Raw genomic sequence first — 26,288 nt, 5'->3', positions numbered from 1 at the left:
GGGAGAGTACGTCGATGCAAATTGAAAATTTAGTTTTAATAAATAACACTTAGAAAGAGAGAAATATTGAAACATTGTATCGTTGCTGCCGCTGATTGCTTTCAGTATCCTTATAAAAGAATATCCTGTCACTAGTTAGTATTTGTTTCTCTTGCGTTTATCCTGCGGCTTGAGGTTGCTTGGTTTGCCGAAAGTTGTTATTGCACAGATTCATTGTTTTTCGTCGGAGTTATATTCTTGTTCCTTTAGTTGTATAGTTTAGCCATCGAAGTTCGTTTTTATATGTACATTTACTCTCGTTTTGTATGCACTTTTCTTCAGTTTCTTCCGTTTTTGTTTTGGTTTCTGCTTTAAGTTAGGAGTTAGTTTTGTTTTGCTTTTAAGTTGAGTTAAATTAAGTAAATTGTTTGTATGCAATTCTACGAAGCGTTTCTAAGAGTTCGTTTGATCCATTTCCTCCTGCTCCCATCCCGCCTCATGGTCAACTTGATTTCCATCCTATCTGAAGAGTCCGCCGGGGCATCTGGAACCCCATTATACTCGACACTGCACCTTCCGGTTGCCGTAGAGCACGGATTGGGCCTTACGTACGCTCGTAGAAAAGAATATAGGCACTGGATGAAACGAGATGGTTTTCGGACAAGGCCTCGCTGACTCTGCAAAGTTGAGGGAAAACTCAATTAACAACTTTAAAAGAAATGATTGTCGTAAAGGCAATTGAAGTACAAGTACAAAGAAAGTACCTTTTGCAAGATAGTGATTATAAATACGAGGGACATTAGACTTACATATTATCATTAAATTCGTGCCACTTGCGGGAGACTGGATGCTTGCAGAGGGCAACATAATGACCACCAGCCGTTGAGCCTGTTTGATAAATATTGATAAGTGAACTGAAAGCACCACATTTATGTGGCACTCACCCATATGATTCGATATCGCATAGAGCGAGTAATGCACATTCGAGTTGGAGTTGGCGCCATAAGAGCCCATGTTCAGCTCGCTGTCTGATGTGGGAAATTCAACGATGTTGGACAGCTTGCTCCAGCGCGTCTCCGAAAAGCGTTTTAGGTCTGTAAATAAGCGAGTATTTAGAATTTCCTATGTTTAACCTTGCTAGAAAGTCATAATTTATCTTTGCCATTAAGGCAAACGAATACTAAAAGCTACGTTAAAGGACGTGGAAACTTACGTATAACCAGATATTTGGGGAAACGCTGGATGGTGAAGCTTTTGGTGCATTTTCGCCGCGTCTTGCACTTGGCGCACGTGGGCATTTCGTCGCCGTCAAGGACCTCTTCGCGGATAAAGAGGTCGAGGCAAGCCTCTAGCTTGCAGCGAGAAGAAGACGGCAACGGTACGCTCAGATCCCAGAACGGATCGAAGGTGACGCTGGTGTTGCCGCAGGTGGTGCACTTCAGTGTGCTCTTGAGCTGACCCACGAAGAGGTCGCGCACCAGAGAGTTCTCGTGCCGCGTATACCACTCCCAGGTTAGGTCTGCCTTCTTATTGTCACTGCAGGTTAATCATTAATTGCATTAGGGGGCAGGTTAAAGGTACCAATTAATCAAGACCCACCTGAGATTATCGTCAATGTTGAGCGTCTCCCCCTTGACGCCCGAGTTGAGGGCCGAATGCAGCGAGTCAAGGAAGAAACGCAGGAACTCCTGCGCATCCTGTTGGTTGTAGTCGCTGTACATGCGGTGTTTGGTGGAGAACGCCCTCTTTAGCTCCATGGGCGTCACCGTGTGCACGTTAGAGGTCCACATCTCCTGAATGAGTTTGGCAAATTCTGCAAACGCAAAGGTGGTAAGTAAAAGAAGAATAATATGCCAGTCGAACAACAAACTAACCGTGGAGTATCTGCTGATCCTTGGTGGATGACGAACGAGAGCCGTGGTGCGACCGCAAGAAGCGGGTCAGCTCTTGCGTGTGACTCAGGCACTGGATGACCGAGTTCATAAAGCAAGTGTTCCCGATGTTTCGCAGACCGCACAGACCTGTGGATACGCATTTCAGAAAAGGGATTCAGATTAATTTCAATGGTCAGGAGGCCGGCCGGCTTAGCCGAGGTTTCTACTCCCCAATCGGGATGCGTGGGCTTGCATTCGCTAATGGAAGAAAATATCATCCTCGCCCGACCCTCAGCCTTCTGTTGACACTTCTGCAATGTGCTGTTCCCTGAAGTAATATTTCTTTTCAAGTTGATACGAGTTGATATGAGTTTTTACTTCGAATTTCAACAGACTTTTTGAGAAAAGGGGTTTACAGCTACTTGATTTCAGTGTTTTTCACAGTGATCAAGTAAAGCAAATAAAAACAAGCCTATTGTTTTCATTACTTACTTTGATTGGCAGTTTCAAAACGAAACCAAACTATTTTCCATTTTCCTATGCCAATCTGCTGCACGGCTTATGATTACGGCTAACAACGAATTTGTCAATTGTATCTAAAACATATCCCCAACATAAAACATATCCCCTATAAAGTATTACCCACCTTCGGACTTCTCATCCCGCGACGAGGAGGCGCTCTTGTAGCCATCATCCGAATTGTGTTTCAGGGATGACGAGTTGAGCGCGGAGGAGGTGCTGATGCTGCTGCGGCTGGTGCCGCTGTCCCGATCCCAGTACCGACTTGACGTGGGAGTCATGGGCGGCAGGACGCTCCGGGCACTGCTGCTACTCCCAGTGCCGCTTCTCGCCAACGTCTGCGCAACAGAGAAAATATCGCACGTGAATATCAATTGGGTTTTATTCATGTGCCCAAGCGCAATAGCAACCTAGCGAATGATTTTCAGCGATGGGGACATTCGATTCTTCCATTAGTTTTTGAAATTGAAATACATTCATATATTCATATTCGATCCAACAAAGCACAATTTCCGACTTGCTAACCACATTCCCATCACTGATAATCTATAGCTGCCTATTGGCTTGGGCGATATATTGATCGTTAGTATTAAGGGTAAGGTTAAGTTAGTTAATTAAAGCAACTAGCAGGTAAACAGTAAGAGATTAAAGAAAAACAATAATAAGTCGAAGTTAGTACAGGTGTTTTGTGTTTCATAATGCGGATGAAGAGTGAGAAGAGACAGCGACAGCGACAGCGATAATAGACCAGCATGCAAAGGATAACACAAACGAAATAGTGCCTGGCGCAAATTGAAAGCGAGAAAACGAGAGACGATAACAAAGGAAATAGTGTGTGATGAATCCAAAAGATGAATGGGGTAAATACATGTTCTAGCTACAAATTGTTTTCGTAATTTCAGTTGCTTGCTCTTGCCAAGTGCAAGAATTTCAAATATCTTAATATTTATAAGAAGAAAACGGAATGGAGACAGTAAATAAAACTAAACTGAACTGATCGGTGACCTGGCCAAGGACCGACTTACACTATCGCTGGCGGAGTTTGAAGCTGTGGCTGTGGCTGTGACTGTGGCTGTGGCTGTGGAGACGGAAGACGTGGCTGGTGTGGGTGTGGCTGTGGCAGTGGCAGTGGCAACAGTAGGTGTTGCTGCTGCCGTTGCGTCCTTGTTTGCCTTGCCGGTTATGGCCAGGCTATCGCACTGGCTATCGATTGGCTGCCGGTTGCCGTGAGCACCCCGCACCGTTACCTTGCTCGTGGGCTGAACCATCGCCGTGGCGGCTCCTCCTCCTCCGCTGCCGCCCATAGGGCCGCCTAATCCCGAGGTTGCCGCCGCTGCCGGCGTGCTAACACTATTCATTGTGGCTGTAGTCCGATAGGCGGCTCTGGTCAGGGAACTACTATATCCGGCCGCCACGCGGATGTTGTCCAGGTCGCTGCTGTAGCGCTGCTGCAGGTTGCTGCTGCTACCACCTGCCTGCGACCCGTGATTGCTACGGATAGCCCCGGACAACGGTCCGCCTCCTGAACTGGACCCTGTAGCACTGGCAGCTCCTATTCCCGTGCCGGAGCCCGGAGTTTGCCTCTTCTGACCACTGAGGTTGTTGAACTTCTCTATGGAGGCCTTGATACTCAACGAATCAATGCCGTATCTTCTGGCATTGCTGCTGGTCCTGCTCTCCGCGTTCGTCTCGCCATTGGCCTGCCTGTAGAGACCACCACTGAACTTCTCATAGCTGGCCGCGAAGTTCGAGTGGGCCGATGCTATAATGGTGGACTTGGGTCGTGGATAGCGATGGCTGGCTGACTTGGAGCTGCTGGGTTGCGGCTGTTGTTCCTGCTGCTGAGCTTGATTTTGCTGGTGCCGCAGCTGCAGCGGCGGAGTGATGGGTTTGAAGTAGCAAATGCTCGTCTTGGCTGTCGATACTCCGCCTCCAGGGCCACCAGTTGCCGGCGGATCATCGCTGTCTATGTAGCTAATGTCATCGTGTTGCTGTTGTTGGCGTTGCATGTTGTTGTTGCCGCCGTTGTTGATGTTGCTGCTGGTGCTGGTGTTGTTATTATTATTAGTGGTGTGTCCATTCATCATAGCTGCTCCAGCGGTCGTTTGGTTATTATTGAGCGGTTTCAGCTTGCCGTAGCTCCTGGTAGACGTGGAAGTTGCAGTTGCAGTTGCAGTTGCCGTCGTGGAGCGGACGCTGTACTTGAGCACTCCGTTGCTGGTGTTACTGGTGCTGTTCCTGCTGGTGGTGTTGGTGATGGTGGTGCTGCTGGTGGTGGTTTGTTGCTGATTGCCATTGAACATGGACGTGCGTCGCATATTAACCAGCGTTGGTGCCCGGCTAGCGTTGTAGTTGTTGTTCCTGGACTCCTCACCCGCTCGACTCCGCCTGTGCGGCTGCGACGTGGTTTTCACCTTGCTCGTTGTCACATGCGCATGGGCCAACTCGCATTCGGCCTTCAGAAATGTGGGGTCCTTGTAGCTGGACACTAGGAAGAAGCGCTGGTTGGCCGCTCGCACCGGATTAGTAGCTCCTACTCTTGATGCTGCCGATCCTCCTGGTGATGGCACTTCGTTTGGACTTGTTCCTGATGTGGCTACTAGTGATGATGCTGCTTTCGTTGTTGACTGTAATTTGGATGCCTGTGGAATCTTGTGGAATCCTCTGGTCTTCTTAATGTCTAACATCATTCGACGGGATGGTCACCGCACTCTCTTTCTTTCTCTCTCTCTCTCTCTGCTGCAGTTGCTCCTCTTCTGGTTGAACAGTGTTGTGGCGTTAAATTATATTGCCTGCCTATGGTTGACCGGATACGAGATTTTGTGTAGTGTTTGTTTGATTCCTCGCCGCCTGCCAGGTATAAACTACTCTCGACTAACAGGATGATCCTGTCCTGCTCCGCACTCTATCCTAATCAAATGGTATTTGGATGATCTTATGATGGTTTTATAGGGGGCTTGATTTTAGTTGGGAGTATTATTAGTTAGCCTGGCGTTTAGTTGGACTTGATTTTGAGTTTAGTTTAGTTTAAGTTAGAAGGGTCGCAATCTGCAAGAGTTAAGCTAAAAATACATAAAAATGTAGACTTGATTAAATGATCGGCTTTTTGCTGGGCTGACTGACGAACACACAGATGGTGGAATTGGAATAAAATGAGGTAAGGTGGTGGTCAATGGTTAATGCTGGGGCTGGGTTAGGGGTAAATGGTTTCTTATTCGATCGCAAACGCCATATAATTGTTCAGGTTGTGGTGGCACATGCAATTAGTTTGGTTTTCGTTTTCGGGGGCAGCTCTTCTAGTCTCCGTTTAACTTGTGGACAAAGTTTTTACCTTGCTGCTGTCGTTTAGCTTAAATGTGGCCGAGGTGCTCACATCGGCATTGTCCGCACTATTGTCCTGCCCAACACCTGCATCATCGGTGGTGTCCTGATTTCGTTCGTAGATGGCATTTCTCTTGGGCGAAGTGGAGAGCAGCGATAGACCGTTCAGCTTGGCTTCCAGTCCAATTCCGCCATTCGATTCAGCCGGCCTGTGCCCATTTGTGGGTGGAGGTGGTGGCGGTGGTGGTGGTGGCGTCGGTGGTGGAGCTGCAGCGTCTGCCTGCTCCACTCCCGTGCTCGTGGGGGCCTCCTCCACCCGGCTGCGACGCGTGCGGCTGCTTCGGAGTGTAAAGGTGGCCGTGGGCACATCGCCACTGCTGCTGCTGGTGCTAATCGAGTACTTGCCGGAGCCCAGTTTTCCCGTGGATGCTGTGGAAGCCAAGGAGTCCCCTCCTGCATCGCTGCTGTTGCTGTACAGGCGGCTGTATCGACTGGTGCTGCTCCGTGGCCTCTCCAGGGTCACCGTGCAGGTGGGCGTCGTCTCCTTGTTGCTTCCGTTTTCTAGATCCGCCTCAGAATGCCCCGACCTGGAACGTGACAGTTCACAGTTGGGTTTATAGTTGGCCGGACTGTACTTTTCGTAAATGTCCAATCCGGAGGTGGCCACCAAACGGGCCAGCGATGGGGATGAGGATGAACTGGACAGCCGCTTGTTGCCATCGACGGCTTTGGTGTCTCTACCCGCACTGCTGCTGATGCTGCTGCTGTTGTGGCCACCACTTCCTCCGCTGATCGGTGGCTTCCTGGCGGTATCGTGGCCACGCCGCAGACCGTAGTCCTCCCTCTTGGCCGATCCGGTCAAGCTGTCGCCGTTGGTGGTAATCTTGGACGCCGATTTGCGCGGCAGCTTTGGTTTTCGGTTTTGGTTTTGGTTTTTGGTTTTCGGTTTTTTGTTGGATTTTCGATTTTTGATTGGATAGTTTGACGAGTGTTTTTTTGCGAAACATTTACAGGTGTCAATGAATTTGTGGTGGTGGTGGTTTTTGTTTTTCGAATTGGAGTAACGGTAGGCGGTAACGTTTAACGGTAAACGGTAAACGGTAAACGGCAACGATAAAACATGTTTCATGTTTATGTTTTCAATGGCAAAAAGTATACGACAAAAACAAAATGTAAAGAAAAGAAACATCAATGATATGGTCAATGGCTGGATTATACACAAATGAAACGCAAATGATACAATCGAAACAGTAATCACACATACATATGAGGGACAAGGTCCTGATATAGCGACTCCAAAGGCTCTCTTCTCTGATGATTATGATCGGGGAAAACCCATCAGTTTTGAAAGTTGTAGCAAGTAGTAGCAAGCTCACTAACGGAACTAGTCGCGCGTGTTGGTTCTTGTCAACAGAGCAAGCTCATCAACTTCGGCACAACTTCATATTTAAGGTGCCAGGTGTTGGGCCGAAAGTAACATATGACTAAGTGTGGAATGTAAAATGTGTGGTATGCCAAGGGGCGCACCTTGCAAGTGCTTTTGTTTTCCCTACACCCCAAAAAACGTGAGGCATAGTAAGTTTCACATGTGGTGTTCTCTGCGGCACACACACACGCACACTCACACACCCATGCGCCCACCCATCCACCCACACACGCACACGCACGGGCAGGCAGAGACAGACGGAGCCAGTGACAGAGACAGAGACAGAGAAAGAGACAGCGCTAGCCCCATTGCATTAACCTTGCTGCGAATTCGCAAGGCGGTTAGAGGCGGACGGGGGATGGGGGGTGGGGGGTGACACAATTGCTGGTGCTGCGGCCTTTCGCCGTTATATTCCCGTTATTTCGGTGTTGTCATTCGACTGTTGCTTGCTTTATTTGCCATTGGATCTGTGCCAACAAGTGGTTCGCCGCTCTGTTCAGCTCTCTTCAGTTCAGTTCAGTTCAGTTCAGCTCAGTTCGCACACACACGCACTCTGTGCCTGAGGCCATTGGAATGTGGCTGTGACTGCGACTGCGAACGTGACTTGAACTGTGACTGTGACCGTGACTGCGACTATGAGTGAGACTGTGACTGTGACTGTGCACAGTGCACGAGCAATGACGCACTTTGGCATGTTTGCAGAGAACTAGCTGGACATGTGGATCCCGGCCCTGGAGCTGAATGGGTTGGTTTCATAGCAAGTCTACAGTGGTCGCTCCATTGGGAGATGAAAACTCCCAACTACTGTTCTATTTTAATCGGATAGAAATGCACAAATGAGAAATATTGGTTTACGCGACCTTATCTGCGTGTATAAAGCCAAAAATATAAATTATATATAAACAGGAAGTCTGTTTAGAAGTTCAAAATTGAGCACCATTAGTCATTATACTTTTACTAATCTCGGTTTATTCTATCGACTTGGTACATAACTTGTTCTCAAAAGAAGAAATAAGTACCGAATGTAAAGTACATGTTTACCATTTCTAAGCTTTTTATTTTGCAAACAGCCCACCAATTGTCATCGCTAAGGAGCGACTACTGTACCGGTGTCCGTCGTGAAATAGGTACAGAACCTGGCAGACGAAATACACACACTATTTCCCAGTGCGTGAGTGTTTGTCGACGATTATGTGGGCGTGCATGGGTGATTTCGAATGGGTGTTCGGTGTTTCGTTGTTGCAATGACAAAGTACAACACAAACAAAACGAAATAATCAGCAAAACGAAAATGGCAAAATAAAATATTCTAAATGCCATCAAAAAAGAAACTATCAGGGCTAAGGGACAAAGTAACACTAAAGGAGGCGGCGGGTAAACCGGCGGGATTTCGACGGGTTTCGGAATGAGCCCGTGGGGTTCGGGGCGGGAACAGGATCACCACAAATAGGGGCGTGGTCGCATGAACCATGAGCTATGAGTGAGTGTAGTCTGTTGTGGGGGTTTATTCTCGGGATCGAATGCATATAACCGAAAGCGGATTACCAACTAATGTAATATATTTGCGCGGATAAAACTGATAGAACAGATGCAGGCATAATACACGATGCAAATGCCAATGAAAGTTCTTAAAATGGGTGAAGACCGCAAGGACTTGCAAATCGAGTTGTTAGTCTGTACATCCTGAGCTATGTTATAGCTCTTATTAATACTGACATTTTCAAATCATTACTTGAAGCTATAAATCTAATTCATTGAAACCAGTTGCCATACCATATAAAGCACTAAAGTTCTCAAACTCGACTTCATTGAATGTGTGTATATAAAAGTACTTGAAGCAACAATCAAATCGAATCATATTAAACAATTGCAATCTAGTTATTCAATATTTTTACATGACCTTTAGTGCAACATTTCTAAATGGCATTGCAAAAGTTCTCTCGACTGAAAATGAACAAGATAACATTAAAATAGTACACCTTATGCTACTGATTAAATGCCTTCACACCAATTTATCGAGCTTTCATATTGAAAATACAATGAGTCTTCACCAAATATGCAGATACAAAACGCATGATGATTTTGGGAATAGGGCAGTGAGTAGAGTTATACCAGGGGCCCAGCATACAGGATACTTATTCGCATAGAGATAATACTGAAAACCGAGAGATCAGCCACCAAACTTAAGAGTAATCGATCAGGAGTGGGTGTAAATCGAGGTACATCTTATGAGGTAAGTAAAGTGTTACTCACTCCGTATCGGCTGTACGTAGGTGAATCATAGCTGGACCCGCTCAGATACGAGGAGGCGCGGTAGGCGGACGAGCTGCTACCAGATCCGCCGCTCAGATACGACGATGACGACGTGGAACCAACGCTGCTCCTCTGCACGCTGGAGCGCGGCGCATACGAGGAGCTGGACGAGCCGCTGTTGGCTGAGTACGTCGAGTACGAGCTGGGATAGTAGCTGCTGCCGTAGCCCGACGAGTTGGAGCCGCCGGACGAGGTGGGCAGCCACTTGGACAGGCTGCTGCCGCGGTCGTAGCTGCTCGATATGCGGGAGTAACCGTTCGTGGTGGCGCCTCCGCTGGTCCGATCCACCGCACCGCTGCCGGTGCTGGTGCTGCTGATGTGGTGACTGCCGCTGGTGGAACTGCTGCTGGTGGTGCTGCCGCTGGAGGTGCCGGCCGCCGATGTACCGTAGAGACTGCCGCTGCCCGCCGCTGACGTTGACGATCTACGCGGCGCAATTACACGCATATTAATGGCAGCAGCGGCAGTGATCTAACCCCGTGTTCAGGATGAAGTCGAGAGTGTCCTTGGTCTGGTTGCAGCACGTGGTATTGCTGAGCGGCTGATTCCTGTTTTGCTTCCGGCCTTGCTTCCGTTTCTCTGTTTTTCGTGGACTAGTGGGACAGCGGGATTGTGTTGCATTAATGGGAAAGTTCAGCTGTGACATGCACATGTACCCACCTGCGTCACGTTATTTACATTATCCTTGCATCATAACCCTAGGTTTGGTTTAGTTTTAAACTTAATGGCTGCTTATGTGCTACATCTAAGACCCGTTCTTGTTGCTGCTAAAGTTGTAGGCAAAACTGAAAGGAACGAATTTTAGCTATCATATTATTTCAAACTCAAAAGATGGAATTAATAATCGCAGAAGGGTTGCCTTGAACAACTTTTTTTTTTACTTGTTGGCAAAGTGAAGGCTGTTAGGCGCAAGGTTATCTTGAATTCTGGGGGATGCAAAATTATCCTTCGCGAAACTTTTCAAGGGAAACTCGCCCCTCCTCCCCTTCCCTAGATTGATTTTTCGCAAGCGCAACAAACAAACACACACACGCACACAATAATCAATTAATTAAGCTCGATTTGCACATCTCGGCCATTTGTGGCCTTCGATTTGCCCCTGATGAACAGTTAGGCGGAAAGTGGAAAACCGATCAGCTGCTACGTCACTTGTTTACAATTGCAAAATAGCAGTAAATAGAGAAAAACCGTTTTCAAGTTTGCCATAACAACAACAGTAGGGTGTCGGTGGCAAGTGCGGGGGCGCGGGCGGTTGGCCTTATGCGGTAACACTTAAAACGAAGTTACGTTCGTGTGTGTGCCGCCAGGCTGTCTACGCTCCCATTCGAGAAAACCGTTGCTTTTCACATACATGCACGAGTGCGTGGCTCTGCGGGCGGCATAGTGTTAGTGGGGGTGTGGGGAAGGGGGTGGTAGGCCTTAACTAGCATAAAATGGCCACACTTTCACGAATCGATCTTTCGTTCATAAAATGCTACAACTACACTACAGCCCATTCACACACACGCACTTGAAAAAAATTGAATTATCCAAGTTCACACAACCGCACGCGCAGGCACTCACAGGTGTAGCTGAACTTATTCCACGGTTACCACGTTTTAGGCGCTTTCTTTGGATACAAAATTCATACATCCTTTGCACGTCAAAAATCGAAATAATTATGATAAAGGCAAAAACAAAATATAAAAACGAAACGAAATGAGATTCTATTTTTAAAAGGCGCACTCACACACACACACGCGCACGCTTGGCAGTGAAATGTGTGAGGGAGAGGGGCGAGCCAGGAGTAGTAGTAAAACAGCGCCGAGATTGTGCGAGCAAGCGAGATAGCACTTTTGGCGACACAGTCACACACACACACACAGGCGCCTGGCAGCGTACGAATTACGCAAAGTGAAATATCTTTCTCAAAATGGAAAGTGGAAAAGTGACGACGACGACGGAGACGACGGCTATTGTGAATTTTTCATACGTCCACCGAGTACATAAAATGTATATAAGCAAATGTGTATATAAAGTGTATAAATTCATACTAAAAAAGGAGACTACTAGGCGAGGGGAGGGGTGGGGAAGGAGAAAATTTGACCGCAAAACGAACATCACGAGGCAAACGAGGTCGCGCTGCCGAAATCCCCGTGTCTTATTGCTTGCTCACAAATTTTGATGCCAGTCAGGCGTTAGCCTCGTTTCGCGCCGCAAAAGCGCCTATTTTCGGTCGAATTTAAGCAGTTTTCAGCACAGCACAGAACTCACTTTTTAATCGTATTTTTTTTATTTTGGCCAGTGTGACCGCATGCCGAAACGAAAGCACCGACACTAGATCTCGAAGGGAAGTTCACGGTTGTTCGATAACTATCGATATGCCCGATTTACGTATGGTGCGTGTACTTGCTAACAGAGGGGCATAGCTCTGCTTAATATTTCAATCACAATTGTAATTCATTTGAGAGTGCAAAGAAGGTCATTTATAAACAGCTGGACTCCCCTCTCCTGGGTCAAGTTTGCTGTGTGGAAATAAACTCACAATTCTTAAGAAGAGTAATACCAAGCCCACGAAATTATATGTTAAAGTTCATAATAGTTTTTGTTGTTAATGATCATTTTAATACCATTAAATATAGAAATAGATCACTTCTCTTTTGAATAAATAGTATTTTCTCAATCTGGTATATAAAAGTGATTTTCCACGAGGTATTTCTTATAGCTATCTGCGCGGTCACACTGTTTTTGTGTGTGAAAATTCTGGCGAAAAGATTCTGTTAAAAGTTCTTCGAAGACGAATTTCGCGCAACGCCTTAGACCGATCTCGTGCTACTTCACTAAACTGCGATTGGATTGGAAACTTTAGCCAACAGATTAGGTAAAGCCGGACCAGATTGCGAATCAAAGGACCACACAAACGAATTGTCGCGTCGCATTACGTTTCAGTGCTGCCACCTTATACGGAGTGCCGGGCATAATTCCACTTGCAGGCCAAACGGACGCATTGCGGCCGCGATGTGCAAGCCGTTGGATTGATTCGCTCGCCCTGTTGATTGGGTACACTTCGAATACTCCGATCGGTGTACGCCAGACCTCAGTTTGGCTGGAAAAGCGCCGGCGAACGGACGGACTCTAGTCGGAAAACGGGCGAGCTGGCAACACTGCCACTGCCAGGGCACAAAATGAAGTGAATCTCGGAAAAAGAGGCAAAGCTACAGGAAAAGCCAAGGAAAAGCAAGCCGGTAAAGTGTGCAAATGCGAGTGGCAAGCAAAGACCTTTGTTTCCCATTCCATGACGTTTTGTTGAGTTGTCCGCTGCTCTGAGTGGTCATTATCAGCCATCATCATCATTGTCATTATCATCGCCAACGGAGGTCGTCGTCATTTAGCCAGCCACCCACCACCCACAACCACCCACCAGCTAAACGGCCTTGAGGGAACTCAGCAGCACCTTGTCATTCAAGTCTTGATCTTCGTCTTGGTCTGGATATCCGTATCCAATCACCCAGTTCAGGTGGGTTCTTGATCCCTATAACGAATCCGAGCCCCTGATCCTCATGCAGATCCTTTTCCCAATCTACAGTTATGTCATCGACCGCCGGAAAGCGCAAGGAGATCTACAAATATCTCGCGCCATGGCCACTATACTCCATGAACTGGAGTGTAAGGCCGGACAAGCGATTCCGGCTCGCACTGGGCAGCTTCATCGAGGAGTACAACAACAAGGTGCAGATCATTAGCCTGGACGAGGACACCAGCGAATTTAGTGCCAAGAGGTATAGCGAATATTTGATTAGGGGGATCCCGTCTACTTACTGTTTGAATCGCGTCACAATTGTCGGCTTTGCCTTTATCACGTTTTACATTTTGTAAAATTATAAATGAAATCTTTATTTATATCGTATCTTTATAAATAATATTATTATAAAATGATAAGTAGTTCGTTCCACATAATATCACACAGTATCATTTAAAATAATCTATGTATACGGCTATCCGAACCATTTTCCTCAATTCCCCTTGCTCAATGTATGAATATTTATTCCTCCAAATAGCACCTTTGACCATCCATATCCGACAACCAAGATCATGTGGATTCCTGACTCCAAGGGTGTCTATCCGGATCTATTGGCCACCAGCGGCGACTACTTGCGGGTGTGGCGTGCCGGCGAACCGGACACGCGGCTCGAGTGCGTACTGAATAACAACAAGAACAGCGACTTTTGCGCCCCCCTCACCTCGTTTGATTGGAACGAGGTTGATCCCAATCTGGTGGGCACCTCCTCGATAGACACTACCTGCACTATCTGGGGACTGGAGACCGGACAGCCGCACGCTCGCGTCTATGTGGCAGGACACGTGAAGACGCAACTGATTGCCCACGACAAGGAAGTATACGACATTGCTTTCTCGCGGGCTGGCGGCGGTCGGGACATGTTTGCCTCGGTGGGAGCCGACGGATCGGTGCGCATGTTTGATCTGCGGCACTTGGAGCACTCGACCATTATATATGAGGTGAGTAGAGCGCACGTTAATATGAGCAGATAACCACAAATGACCACAATCCACCAGGATCCTGCCCACACAGCGCTGCTGCGCTTGGCCTGGAACAAACAGGACCCGAACTACTTAGCCACCGTTGCCATGGACTCGTGCGAAGTAATAATTTTAGATGTTCGTGTTCCTTGTACACCCGTTGCAAGACTGAGCAATCACAGAGCGTGCGTCAACGGTATTGCGTGGGCGCCGCATAGGTGAGTTTTTCCTTAAGCCTGACATGTTCCATCACAAATGGTATTTTATTCTGCAGTTCCTGTCACATCTGCACTGCCGGTGATGATCACCAAGCACTGATCTGGGATATACAACAAATGCCACGTGCAATCGAGGATCCAATTTTAGCCTATACAGCTGCCGAGGGCGAAGTCAATCAGATCCAGTGGGGCGCCACACAGCCCGACTGGATAGCCATTTGCTATAACAAAGCGTGCGAGATCCTGCGGGTCTAAGAGTCAATTTTTTTGTCTGGTCCCTTGCTGAAGCACCTGGCTGCATTCGCTGCACTTGCTGAACAACGCACAGTCAACAAAGAAAGACGTCAGAAAAACACACACCACCCACAAAGAAACATACATTTGCTGTTGGTAACTTGGAGGCGGAGAGCAGTGAGCTTAAGTTGGATCAGTTCTGTCAACCGCGTCCGCAGTTTGTTTAATTTTGCTGTCTGTAGAGAGAGGAGGAAAAAGTGAAAGTGAAGGAGATGGAGATGGAGAAAGAAAAAAAGAAGAAGGGGTTAAAGGAAAAAGAAGAGTTTGAGGGAAAAAGAAGAGGACGGAGCACGTATTTTAGAATTCTTAGCTTAGTTGATTTAACAAGTATGTAAGTCAAGTCTATAAGGTATAACCAAAATATGTATTTATAATTGTAGTTTATTTCACACTTGACAAGTACCGACACCCCACACCCCACACCCCCGAAAACTCCACTCAATTAGAGGCGCTTTATCTCATTTAGTTCTTTTTTATACAAACCCAAGTGGAATGCAGAAAAGTAAGAAAGAAAACAAAACACATTTAAAAAACAATGTCCTACCTCGTTTTTCCAAACATGAAAGTTGTTAACCAAGTTTTTGAGTCTGGCCAAAACAGCAACAGCAACAACCACAGCAATACACAGAGAAAAAATGAGAGGGAAAAAAGTAGTCGGCAACAACGCTTTTTCGAAATATTTTTACTTTGTTCGATTTTTGTAAGAGAACCAAAAAACGGAAAACAACAAAAACAAGAGATAAACAAAAGCAAACGCAAATCCATGGACTTAAGCAAATGCAAAACAAACATAATACGAAATGAAATAAATAAATAAGCAAAATACTTACATATATTACAGATTAAAACCAAAACAAGAAACTGAAGACAAACTGCACACAACACAGCTAGAATACAATACTATTTAAAGATACAAACTAAAAGCAAAGGCAAAAGCAAAAACAAAAACAAATACCGAAATATATGAGCGAGAGAGAATACAAGATTGTTGCTATATCCATTTAACATACGAACGAAAATAAACAAACAAACTATGATCATTTCAGATAAGACACGACCCTCCATCAATAATCTCAAGTCCCAGCCACATCCCAAACTTTCCACAGGACAAAAGCGACTTTTCCAGATCAAATCGAATAAATTTTTTTATGTATCTTGTAATTTATAGCAATTTCACAACTTATATATAGATATGTATACAGAAAGCGATAGCAGTACCGATAATCCCGATGATCATGTATTGTAAATACAGCATGAAAGGCACATTTTTAACGAAACAACCAACAATCAGCAGCCGTAAAACTTTTGAACAAGACTTAGGCCCTGATTTTGTATAGCCATTTAAGAGGCCACTCCAATTGAGCGGGAATTAATATCCTCATATCCAAATACTGTTTCGTTTGCTACACAAGAGAAAGAAACTGAAATCAAGTCGATTGAACTTTGAATTTGATTTGTACGATTTTGTACGTTCGTAGATGGCTACCATCGGGCGAAGGCATTTTCATTGATTTGGCGAACCACGGTTTCCGTACAAAATAATCGAAAAAACCAAAACCAAGTTAGAATATAATGTATAATGTACTCCAGTTTCTTTGTTTTCGTTTGTGCTCTGTTTTGCATTATCCGACTTACGTTATATTGGCCATGTGACTACATTTATATATGAAATGTGTATGTACACACACTCACTCACTCACACACACACACACACAAACAAACACACACACTCAAGCGCGTATATATAAACATCCGATCGGGCTAATGAAGTTACTAGAAAGCTAATGATTGATCGACGGATGGATCAGAAAAAAACAAAAGAACAGAAAAACAGAAGAACAGAAGAACAATGAGGAGTTGGAGAAAACAAACCAAATCAGACAAATATTTAAATAAACCATTTTTAAATAATGAACTCGGTCTCAAATTAAATCGGGCAGATCTTCGGGTGCGCAAATGTTACTGATGTCCACCACTCCCCGAAATGCTTCCTCTGGTTTCCCATCACTTTTTCCAGCATCAGAAGGGGCGGAACTACAAGAGAAGGCGGCTAGGACTTGTGGCTTATGGCTTATGGCATGCATATTGCCGGCACTTACATTTTGGCCGGGCTTTTCTTGACTATCAGCAGCTCGTTGACTTTCAGTTTCTTCAGCCTGACCATAAGGTGACCTGTGATCTGGGAACGCTGCACCGTGGACTCATCCGGCTTGACCTCCTCGCGGTACGCGATCTGGAAGATCTTTTTCTTGACGGTGACTCTAGTGTACAGGGTCTGCACATCGACGTCAATTAGAGAGGTGTCCAGGTGTCTGAGGGGAGGAGTAGGTGCAATATTTCTTTAGAACTAAATCATATTCATATATGATAGCAACGTAGGAACGATCGGATAAAGTGTGGAAAAACAATACAAATATAGAGGTTTCTGTTGTAATATTGGCTTTTAAGATAAGTTTGGTTGAGTAATCTTGGCCCAGCTCCTGTACTCACTTGTACACCTCCAGTTGGAGCAAGTAGTGATCGGCCTCGTCCTGGAAGTTAAAGGGCAGCTTGCCCTGGTTCAGATTGTAGGGTCTGCCGCAAGGAGCGAAGAGTTTGCGCTGCTGCTTCGGAGGATCCAGCGGGGACTTGGTTTCGTGCCGTTCCCGGCCCAATCGGTGTTGCCGGGCGATCTCGGTGCGAATCTCCGGGCAGTGCTCACTCTTCGCCTGCCAGAAGGCCTTAAGGCGCTCTTCTTCGTCCTCTATGCCGGCACAACGTTCAGCCAGGGCGGACTGCTGGTCCGCCACTCGGATTCGCTGCTCATCGCGTTGTATGGCCTGATCTGCCTGCTTCTGAACGATGATGCCGCGGTTCTTGGTCAATTGCCGCAATGCTTGAAGACGTTCCGAGGGCGTGATCTCCACGCAATCCAAGCTGTTCAGTTGCGGCAGGGTGGCCACCACGTAGTCCCTGTAGTGCGGGTAATCCACGCAAGGATTGCCAATGAGTACCAGCTCGCGGAGATTGTGGTTGCCACATAGCGACTCCACACTGGTTAGCTCTCCTATAAAGTTTAAAGTAAGATCCAGCTTACTGAGCGACTCACAGCCCTCCAGATTCTCCACCCGCTCTATGTTGTTGATGGCCACATTGAGGTACTCCAAGCGCTTCAGCTTGTGCAAGTTCTGCAGGCGCGCAATCAGATTGGATTGGAGAAGCAGGATCTTGAGGTCGCGACACCAGTTCTGGATGTGCTCAATGACCTCGATGTCCTCCTGGTGCAGGGAGATCTCCTCCAGCGTGCTGATGAGACATTCGTTGTGCTCTGATTTCTTGCGGACCAGCTCTTCGGTGACTGCGGGATAGTCAGGATTAAAATCACGTTTATATTTCCTTTCTACAATCTCAACAACTCACTGAGCACCATGATGACGAATGTCTGCTGTGGGAAAAGTTACTAGACTTCCACCAGCCGGAAGGAGCCAGGCCTACTTCGTTGCTAGGCATTTTACAAAGCGATGGGAACGCTTGTTATTATTATTCCGCTTTTGTTTTTCCAAATCATGTTCAAAATCAATATAAAACAAGATAGAACGCTATAGTCGTGTTCCCCGACTATCTGATACCCGTTACTCAGCTGGTAAAAGTGCGAAGGGAAATTACAACACTGACCGTTTTTGGCGGTTTGTGGGCGTTAGAGTGGGCGTGGCAAAAAGATTTTTGGTATATAGAGTTAAATTTACAAGACGAACAAAAATGTGAAAAAATTTCACATTTTTCAAAAGTATGGGCGTGGCAGTTTTGTGCGGTTTGTGGGCGTTAGAGTGGGCGTGGCAACATGAATCGACAAACTTGCGCTGCGTCTATGTCTCTGGAGTCTGTATGCTTATTCTCAACTTTCTAGCTTTTATAGTTCCTGAGATCTCGACGTTCATACGGACGGACAGACAGACGGACAGACAGACGGACGGACAGACGGACATGGCCAGATCGACTCGGCTATTGATCCTGATCAAGAATATATATACTTTATATGGTCGGAAACGCTTCCTTCTGCCTGTTACATACTTTTCAACGAATCTAGTATACCCTTTTACTCTACGAGTAACGGGTATAAAACTACATTATTCTATATTAACTTCTTAAAATAAATCATTGCTTTCAAACTTATGTTACCACCGGTTGCCAATTTTATTTACTATTTTCATTATTTATGAAAGGGTACCTGAATGATAAACAACTTTAGCTTGTATCCATAACTGTAGAAGACTGTTTAATCCGAAAAACAATCAGATTCTTCATTGCCACGCCCATTCTTACTCCTTTAAGCATCAAAAGGCTGCCACAGACCTTGACCATATTTCTCAACAAACTATGTCTTTGTTTGTCACTTGAGAAACTATGCAGATGAGATAGATAGATAGGTGTGTACGTATCTATCCGCATGTGGATTAGCTGAGTACCGGGTATGCGGTAGTCGATATATGTGAGCAAGTATGCAAATATGTCTTGCATTCGCAACTCATGCAGATAATACGTTGCAGTTCGTTTTTAATTCCAGATAACAACCACAACCATTTAATGGCGCCCCAGCTGTGCTGTGCTGCCCGCACTGACTGCACTTCGCCCCTGGACAAACGAGATCTAATCAGCTGAATTACAATTAAGTAGTTGAACTAGCGAATAAACAACGACGTGTTTACTGCGACCGGCTCTCTAGTCATTTGGCAGCAGGCAGGCGGAAGGCGCACACACACTAAATCCAAATCGAATTGGCGGACAGACAGATATACATAGACCATACATTATAGACCATTGATCATAGACCGGCGATGAGTAGCGATAAGGACGGTGATATCTTGCGGCCACTTAGCGATAGCGAAGTGGACGAACTGCTCGATCTGTACAAAGCCAAGTTCGGGGTAAAGAACTTCCACTACCTACTGCTGTACAACCAGCGGAAGTGGGACCGCCAGCTAGGCGAGGCTCAGATACCGCGCGACGATCCAAACTACATATCCCTAAGGAAGCAGTTCTACACCCATCGAAAGGGAAACTTCTGGGAGTGGGGCACATATGTGAGCCTCCATCGGGACATCGTGCAGAGCGTCTCCTTCTTCAGCTGGCAGCCAGATGGCGCTGCGGAGCTGTGGGAGTGCCTGGAGCACACGCAGCTCATCGAGTGGACACAGGGTGCCCTGCTGACGAACGTGGACCTGGGATTTTGTGATCGGGTGAAGGAGTTGGCCGTCCGACGCGGAGTCACCTCGATTCAGCCTCGCCAGTGCTTCGGGATGGTTTTGTCGCACGAGGATGCCTTGGGCGCAGAAGTTCCAGAGCTGCTCTCCGAGTTCGACATCCGGCGGCTGCGGGACGAGGATGCGGACATGGTGCACGATTCCTGGCCCAACAAGGGTGAGGGCTCACTCACCTATCTCCGGGCGCTCATCCGCTTCAACAAATCCTTGGGCGTCTGCCGAAGCGACACTGGGGAGCTGATTGCCTGGATCTTCCAGAACGACTTTTCCGGACTGGGGTGCGTATATCTGAAATATAGAATGCACGCGATATCACCGATACATTTTAACTCAAATATGGGGCTTGTGTTCTAGTTTTGATCACAAAACTAATGCATTTTAGCAATAGCTTTGAAACCGAAAGGTCAACCAATGCTTTTCGTAAATGTGCTTAGCTAATGTGAAATTGTTCCGTACTCACGGAAAAATTATCCTACAGCCTAGAATATACGATCTCAATAATATATGTTTTTCATAGCACCGTGATTAATAGTGTTCAAATAGTTCCTTATAAACGACATGACGACTTTTCCAAATGATAAGCAACTACACAGAATACAGACCCATTCCAAGATTAACATGTTCAAAGGTATATTTGTTTTTATGCGTTTATGTTTTCAACAGCATGCTGCAAGTGCTGCCCAAGGCGGAGCGCAGAGGACTAGGTGGCCTCCTGGCCGCTGCGATGACCCGACGAATTGCCCGGGGTGAGGAGGTCACCCTCACGGCCTGGATTGTGGCCACTAACTGGCGGTCGGAGGCGCTGCTCAAGCGGATCGGGTACCAGAAAGGGCTGGTCAATGAGTGGATCAAGTTGGTACCGAATTCTTCATAGACGCACCACCGCTGGAGGGCATCTGCCGCAACTGGTGACGGTGGTGGTTTCCGTTGGATACCGGTGGATTCCGGTAATTAGGTTGGGTCAAGAAGCACTCTTGGCGATTTGCATTTGCTATGCCTATGTACATGGTCAACAATTTTATTTTGGCATTTAACATGCGCTCACGCTTTCAGAATACACTTTACGGCTTAATCAAATTCAAAAACAAATTCGAAACTAGCGGGCGGGAGGGGATATGGAAATCGGGGACTCGAACTACTTATTTACACACTCGGCTCGCCTCTAAAACAATATCAAAAATACATTTAATTTACAGCATTGCTTTGCATTCTAAGTATACACACATATATTACGCACTTTTGACGCAATCGACCCAACATCCAAACTTTACATTTTCGAGTTGATTAACTAAAGAGTGTCATATGGTTACGCATTTTATACACCTTGCGGAAGAATGTGTCGATTTCTCTCATAGCGAGATTTGAATTGAAAATTTGAGAAACATGTAGAGCTACAATATATTGGAATTAAGACACTTCAGTCCCTTTACTTTAACTACTAATCATTAGCCGCATTGTTTAAGCACCATCTACGTCGTATTTTCTTAATTCCATTTAATCGTATAAAAGAAGCGAACTAAATATTTCAAAAGTCGGTTGTGATCTTGTTTGGTTGTTTATAAAGGGAAATATTTTGAAACAACAAAGCCGCTTCCTTTAAATTCGATTGAGAATGAAATGTTTTTGCTTCGTTCAAATTATTAAATTTAGAGTTGCGCCTCTTTAGTCAAACGTATTCAATATATACATTGATATATATATATATAAATATATATATATAAGAGAGAAGGGAGTCGGGATTTGGATGGTGGTCGTCACAGGTTAATACTATTCAGCTAACCCGCTTATTGGATACATTCACTAACTACAAACTAGACAAATAGTAGCCGCGTTGCCGTCCCGCTCGGCATTCCGCTGCCGTTCGCCAGCAGACTGTTTCCGGGCGTTCGGTGCAACCCATTGGATAGCTTCCCGTTGACCGATCCCCGGTAATAGGGATCCGTCCGCTGCTCCAGCGGCGAGTACTTCACATGGCTGGTCTGCGACAGCGGCAGCGTCGGCTGCTCGCGACCCCGCGTGATCTGTTTGGCGCGATTGTAGCAGAGCACGCCCACAATGGCCAGCGTCATGCCTACGCAATTGACCCACGTGACTGGATTGCCCAGGATTATGAGCGATACTGCGATCACAAATATCCGCTTCGATGCGCTGGCCACCGCATAGGTGAGCGGAGTCACCAGAGACAAGACGCTGAAGGCGATGATGTTCTGCAACCAGTTTAGGACACCGTCGGCGAAAAGCAGGGCAATAACCCGGTAGTCGAGGTTTTTCTGTAAAAGCGCAAATTTCGGTTAATTAAAAACTTTGGGTAGGAAATTGTCTATAACTTTGATTTTGGTTTTTTGGTTTCTCCTACTGAATATTATCAGTATTGAATACATTTTGTACTTTTTATTGCTTGTGTGCATTGACGAAATATGTTTGGAAGGGACTTGCTTTACACGAAGCTAATGGTTTTAATTCTCAAATCATATTAAAATTGTCATCCCAATATCCTCGCAAGGCAAATGCGCTCTTAAAGAACGTTTGGCACACACACAGGGATAAAAAGATACGACGAGTGTTTTTTCATGTCTTTTAAGTACCTGAACCTGAGCTGGTTATGTCAGCTCTAAACCATTTTTTAACATCCATGTAAAATCTATCAGATTAATTGGCACAAGTGTTTCGACCTGGCAATTTACATTCCAAATCGAAAAAAGTCAAGGTAGAGACAACGTCAGGAACTATTAAAACTGCTTTCAATTATAGAAACTAAATAGCAAACAAGAAGACAAACACAAGTGTTTTAAACAACGCACTTGCGTGCGTGGCCAGAAAATGGTTGAGATAACACTAAGAACTGATGGACTGGCTTGTCTTACATATAGGAAACGACTGGCTGATACTGCGTAATCCGTGATTTGCCCCCTCTTCACCCCACTGCCGTAACTTTACCTAGCGCCCAATCAAAAAGCCTATTCAGTAGATAAGATGTCCCCAGTTTGGGCAGAATTAGGCTCTCTACTCACAATGGCCGTGTGGCGGAATACAGCAAAGCTGTCCATGTAAAGCCAGAGGGGGAGGAAGATGAACAGCGACAGCTTGCCGAGCAAATGCAGCAGCCGTAAATGGTGGATGTTGGTGTCCTTGAGCACCTGTCGACGAAAAATGTTATTAACAAATTGAATTGAATGGAATCAAACAAGAGACTTTACGTTACGGGTACGTTACCTTCTTTGAGAAGATGTTTTGCATGGAGAAGCCCATTGTGGAGATGAGGGCGCTGATAAGGCCCATCATATCAAAGGAGATCTCCGTGACGGTGGCTATGCCCACGCCCGTGATGATGGGCAACAGGCTCAGGTACACGAGCGTCGGCTGTTTCTCGCCAAAAAAAAGGCGCGTCAGGACGACGGTGAATAGTGGCATAGTGGCTTTGACTGGTGAAGAATAAAAACATGGTAAAGTTGAGGACTATTCTTCTACCGGAAAATAATAGCTCACTTTAAATTTAAATTCGTTAATTACTGATTTGGCGGTAATCATATACATATACATATATACTTATATAGTTTTTAGCTTAAGCATTAATTTTTATAATTTTTTGAATTCAGATTTAAAAGGTTTATATATACTGACACTTGATATACTTTTTATATTATTTTAAAATTTTAACACACGAGAATTAATTGAGATCATTGACTATCAAAACCTTTTGGACACCTTGAATCATTTTTTGAATAACTTATCAAAATAATTTTTACTGTAATGAGGTAAACTAAATTGCCTGCCAATATCTAAGTGCATATCAGTAACACGATCTTTATCACATCTTGCCGCTCGGAAATTCCCCTCGAGCACATCATACAGATTCTGCTGACGTGTTGGGGAACCACTAGATTGGCGGGCACTCGACTCACCCGTGTGCGCGTAGGAAACTGGCACCTTCCACAGGGAGATGTGGGAGGTGACGGAGGCCAGGAGCTTGCCCAGCGCCAGCGGCACTATCAGCCGGTAGTAGTAGGGGCGGGGTATGTCCTGGTACTTCCGGATGCGCCACAGGTTGAAGAAGGGCCCGCTGTACAGCGTGATGCTGCACAGCTGCACCAGAGTCACGGTCATCGGGAAGGGGAACTCGTTCAGGACCATCTTGCCGATCACGTTGTTGCTGGAGGAGATCACGTACCAGAAGAGGCACATCAGCAGCACGACGGCTATGTGCCGCGACCCCGTCCGCTTGCCCAGCATTTTTCGTCCGGGATTGGCCCGTGCTCTCGTGGCTTAAGTTGGTGGCGATGGGCGGGGGCAAGTGGCAAGGCCTGGTCCTGGTCCTGGAGCTGCTGGTACTGCTGACAATCCGACACGCGGGGCTTATTGCATTGCGCCTGGTGTTCTTTAAAATTTAAATCGTCGAGTAAAACGTCGTCTGTTTTTTGTTTTCGGCCAGTGTTACCAGACTGTTTTATGCCCTTTTGCCCTAAACGCTCGCGAAAAGCCGTAAGTTTTTACTAAAAAATCCCACAATTCCGCCAAAATTCAAAAAAATTTATACCTCTATGCTCAATATACTGCATATTTTTATAATTATGTATATTCGGGTTAAAACCCAATAAAAAAGGTCAAGTACAGATATACTATACGATATTCATTAGTTTTACATTTCAGTTACATGGTTTTAGGTTTCCATCTTAAATTTGCTTTATATAGAGTATTTGACAGTGTTGGGACAGGTACGCTTTATTTTTACCTAGTTAAGGTACAAGGTAGTTACAAAATTTGAAAACCTTTTACCTTACCTAGGTAAAAGGTAAAAACAAGTTTATGAATTTTTAAATTTTGTATTCGGTACTTTTTAAAATTAAAATAACAATTCATATTTAAACTTACAAAAACTATTATAGTAGGACTAACTTAATTAATGGTTTTTTTTAAGCATAACTAAGGTTTCGAATACGTTATAGTGGTAGTGATAGTGGCAGCATTTCAGCGATAATATAGTCGCATATGTTGTTCTTCAGCTATAAAAAAAGGTTATTAAAATATGTATAATTGAATTATTAAAACAAATAAAAATTTTTTCTTTACCTGGCTTGAATTTTGGAAACAGAAGAAATTTGGATTTGTTTGGATGCACCCTCTACAAAAAAGTATAAATAGAGTCAAATATTTTTAAAACTTCATAACATTTACTTTTGTGACGGAATTTTGGACAAATATTGTAAGTGCATTTTGTTAATAAAATTGCCTCTTTTACCGGACAGCAAAATTGTCGAAGCATTTAATCTTCTCGAAACTTAAGCAATTGCATTGAGCAATGCGAAGTTTTCGCCTTTCTTAAAATATTTTAAGAAGCAGTGGCTTAAAAAAGGTATTTCTCAAAATTTTTGTTGATTCAAATTTATTGTTACTTATAATTTTTTTCGTTTATTTGAATCAATTATCTTTTAAAATTTTTTCAAATTTGTTGCATTTTTAATTGATGCAGAGTATGAAAAAAATCGCGAATTCGCTCTACTTTATCAAAACGGTGGAATTGGCAATCAGTCACAACCAAAGCACCTACGTGTAAGTTTATACAATATGCAATTAAATTTATTGAAATTTAATGTATTAACACTAATTTTTTTTGCAGGACCGCGCTCAAAAAATTATGGATGCCATGCAAATTTTTGATAGAGGAGAAATCGACATCCAAGTATTTTTGACACGCACCGTTTCTCTGAACGAAAAGTTCACTAAACAAGACCTTTTAGATAGTGTGGATACGCAAACAAATTTGTCCAAAATGTCGTCCGAACTTAAGTCCTCATCATCATCTCTTTCCTCTAATTCTTCTTATTTAAGTCAGTTGTCCGATTCATCATTTGTTCAACAAAATCCGTGCAAAGTCTGTTTTGAAAGCCCCAAATCGGTTTTGTTGCGCCCATGTAACCATGTAAACATATGTTGCACCTGTTGGGATCAAATTGTTGTACACAACGAAATTAATAAAAATGGAGATAAGCCTAAATGCCCAACCTGTCAACAAATAGTACAAGAGGCTATCAAAAATGTATTTATTTATAATTAAAAAAAACGATTGTACGAAAAATTAATCGTTTTCTTCTTTGAAAATCTCTTTTCGGAAGCTGAACATACTTGCACATGCAAACATCTACATACATATGTGCATGTTCTAATAATATACATACATTACCACATACGTATTCACATAAATATATTTGTATGTCGCTAAAAGGTTGGCGGAAATATGCCGTTTTTGAATCGACATATCTTCGGCGAACTAAGGGCGACATATGTCGTTTTTAGATCGACGGAGATATATCGCGCGGACTTATGTCGTTACCCCAATCTGATGATCTTTTCCGATGACGATGAATGATGGGGACGTTATCGATATGCGTTTTTTAAATTTACAAATTTTTTGTAGTGGTAATGTAAAGTTTTTAAGTTGTAAGAAATAAGCTGTGCAGAATTAGAATTAGTTATTATAGTCCAATTTTCTAATGGATCTGTCCAAATAAATGGTAGATGGCAGTGTTGGATAATGGTGTCTTTCTGTGTGTTTCCTACATTTTGACTCATTACATATGATGATGTCTAC

The 26,288-nt window shown here is 44.8% G+C and overlaps 5 protein-coding genes across 13 annotated transcripts; 2 read left to right on the top strand and 3 right to left on the bottom strand.

The window, feature by feature from the left end:
- Positions 1-10: 10 nt before the first annotated feature.
- LOC122623016 (ubiquitin carboxyl-terminal hydrolase Usp2) lies at positions 11-11,744 on the bottom strand. 8 transcript variants are annotated; one of them, XM_043801894.1, is made up of 11 exons: positions 11,686-11,744; positions 10,093-10,217; positions 9,373-10,025; positions 5,704-6,600; positions 2,500-2,710; positions 1,854-2,000; positions 1,579-1,792; positions 1,193-1,515; positions 924-1,073; positions 789-867; positions 11-656 (listed from the first exon to the last, which is right to left on the bottom strand). In XM_043801894.1, the coding sequence occupies exons 3-11, from the start codon at positions 9,877-9,879 to the stop codon at positions 584-586; spliced, it is 2,601 nt and encodes an 866-aa protein (XP_043657829.1). In that variant the 5' UTR covers positions 9,880-10,025; positions 10,093-10,217; positions 11,686-11,744; the 3' UTR covers positions 11-583. The 8 variants fall into 8 exon arrangements, with proteins under 8 accessions (XP_043657829.1, XP_043657830.1, XP_043657832.1 ...); XM_043801895.1 differs by having other exon boundaries at positions 11,588-11,693; XM_043801897.1 differs by lacking the exon at positions 5,704-6,600.
- A 398-nt stretch (positions 11,745-12,142) lies between these two features.
- LOC122624380 (DDB1- and CUL4-associated factor 7) lies at positions 12,143-14,998 on the top strand. Of its 2 annotated transcripts, XM_043803890.1 has the most exons (6): positions 12,143-12,292; positions 12,361-12,928; positions 12,998-13,190; positions 13,470-13,929; positions 13,987-14,168; positions 14,225-14,998. In XM_043803890.1, the coding sequence occupies exons 3-6, from the start codon at positions 13,000-13,002 to the stop codon at positions 14,421-14,423; spliced, it is 1,032 nt and encodes a 343-aa protein (XP_043659825.1). In that variant the 5' UTR covers positions 12,143-12,292; positions 12,361-12,928; positions 12,998-12,999; the 3' UTR covers positions 14,424-14,998. The 2 variants fall into 2 exon arrangements, with proteins under 2 accessions (XP_043659825.1, XP_043659824.1); XM_043803889.1 differs by having other exon boundaries at positions 12,143-12,928.
- A 1,347-nt stretch (positions 14,999-16,345) lies between these two features.
- On the bottom strand, positions 16,346-18,009 carry LOC122624379 (protein tilB). The gene is made up of 4 exons (XM_043803888.1): positions 17,862-18,009; positions 16,953-17,799; positions 16,562-16,774; positions 16,346-16,496 (listed from the first exon to the last, which is right to left on the bottom strand). The coding sequence occupies exons 1-4, from the start codon at positions 17,869-17,871 to the stop codon at positions 16,385-16,387; spliced, it is 1,182 nt and encodes a 393-aa protein (XP_043659823.1). The 5' UTR covers positions 17,872-18,009; the 3' UTR covers positions 16,346-16,384.
- A 1,099-nt stretch (positions 18,010-19,108) lies between these two features.
- On the top strand, positions 19,109-20,576 carry LOC122623155. Its single transcript, XM_043802133.1, has 2 exons — positions 19,109-19,980; positions 20,366-20,576. The coding sequence occupies exons 1-2, from the start codon at positions 19,277-19,279 to the stop codon at positions 20,574-20,576; spliced, it is 915 nt and encodes a 304-aa protein (XP_043658068.1). The 5' UTR covers positions 19,109-19,276.
- Positions 20,577-20,683: 107 nt separating this feature from the next.
- Positions 20,684-24,142, bottom strand: LOC122623154 (solute carrier family 35 member E1 homolog). The gene is made up of 4 exons (XM_043802132.1): positions 23,605-24,142; positions 22,916-23,124; positions 22,714-22,839; positions 20,684-21,972 (listed from the first exon to the last, which is right to left on the bottom strand). Exons 1-4 carry the CDS (start codon positions 23,930-23,932, stop codon positions 21,514-21,516), a joined length of 1,122 nt encoding a protein of 373 aa, XP_043658067.1. The 5' UTR covers positions 23,933-24,142; the 3' UTR covers positions 20,684-21,513.
- Positions 24,143-26,288: the final 2,146 nt, after the last annotated feature.

Source organism: Drosophila teissieri, chromosome X (genome assembly GCF_016746235.2).
Source record: "Drosophila teissieri strain GT53w chromosome X, Prin_Dtei_1.1, whole genome shotgun sequence".
Taxonomy (NCBI): domain Eukaryota; kingdom Metazoa; phylum Arthropoda; class Insecta; order Diptera; family Drosophilidae; genus Drosophila; species Drosophila teissieri.
Note: the sequence above shows the minus strand (reverse complement) of the source record. Positions and strands in the feature narration are given on the sequence as shown.

What these genes read in the sequence shown, in the direction of transcription:
- LOC122623154 (XM_043802132.1), bottom strand. Translation starts at nt 23,932, where the DNA reads ATGCTGGGCAAGCGGACGGGGTCGCGGCACATAGCCGTCGTGCTGCTG. An exon ending in AAAACATCTTCTCAAAGAAG is followed by an intron (nt 22,840 to 22,915) that starts GTAACGTACCCG and finishes TTTCGTCGACAG; the next exon opens with GTGCTCAAGGACACCAACAT. An exon ending in TATTCCGCCACACGGCCATT is followed by an intron (nt 21,973 to 22,713) that starts GTGAGTAGAGAG and finishes GCGCTTTTACAG; the next exon opens with AAAAACCTCGACTACCGGGT.
- LOC122623155 (XM_043802133.1), top strand. Translation starts at nt 19,277, where the DNA reads ATGAGTAGCGATAAGGACGGTGATATCTTGCGGCCACTTAGCGATAGC. An exon ending in AACGACTTTTCCGGACTGGG is followed by an intron (nt 19,981 to 20,365) that starts GTGCGTATATCT and finishes TGTTTTCAACAG; the next exon opens with CATGCTGCAAGTGCTGCCCA.
- LOC122624380 (XM_043803890.1), top strand. Translation starts at nt 13,000, where the DNA reads ATGTCATCGACCGCCGGAAAGCGCAAGGAGATCTACAAATATCTCGCG. An exon ending in AGCGAATTTAGTGCCAAGAG is followed by an intron (nt 13,191 to 13,469) that starts GTATAGCGAATA and finishes TCCTCCAAATAG; the next exon opens with CACCTTTGACCATCCATATC. An exon ending in ACTCGACCATTATATATGAG is followed by an intron (nt 13,930 to 13,986) that starts GTGAGTAGAGCG and finishes ACAATCCACCAG; the next exon opens with GATCCTGCCCACACAGCGCT.
- LOC122624379 (XM_043803888.1), bottom strand. An exon ending in CTCCAACTGGAGGTGTACAA is followed by an intron (nt 16,775 to 16,952) that starts GTGAGTACAGGA and finishes TCCTCCCCTCAG; the next exon opens with ACACCTGGACACCTCTCTAA. An exon ending in AAGAAAAGCCCGGCCAAAAT is followed by an intron (nt 16,497 to 16,561) that starts GTAAGTGCCGGC and finishes CTTCTCTTGTAG; the next exon opens with TTCCGCCCCTTCTGATGCTG.
- LOC122623016 (XM_043801891.1), bottom strand. Translation starts at nt 5,062, where the DNA reads ATGATGTTAGACATTAAGAAGACCAGAGGATTCCACAAGATTCCACAG. An exon ending in CAAACTCCGCCAGCGATAGT is followed by an intron (nt 2,711 to 3,397) that starts GTAAGTCGGTCC and finishes TCTGTTGCGCAG; the next exon opens with ACGTTGGCGAGAAGCGGCAC. An exon ending in GCGGGATGAGAAGTCCGAAG is followed by an intron (nt 2,001 to 2,499) that starts GTGGGTAATACT and finishes GCGTATCCACAG; the next exon opens with GTCTGTGCGGTCTGCGAAAC.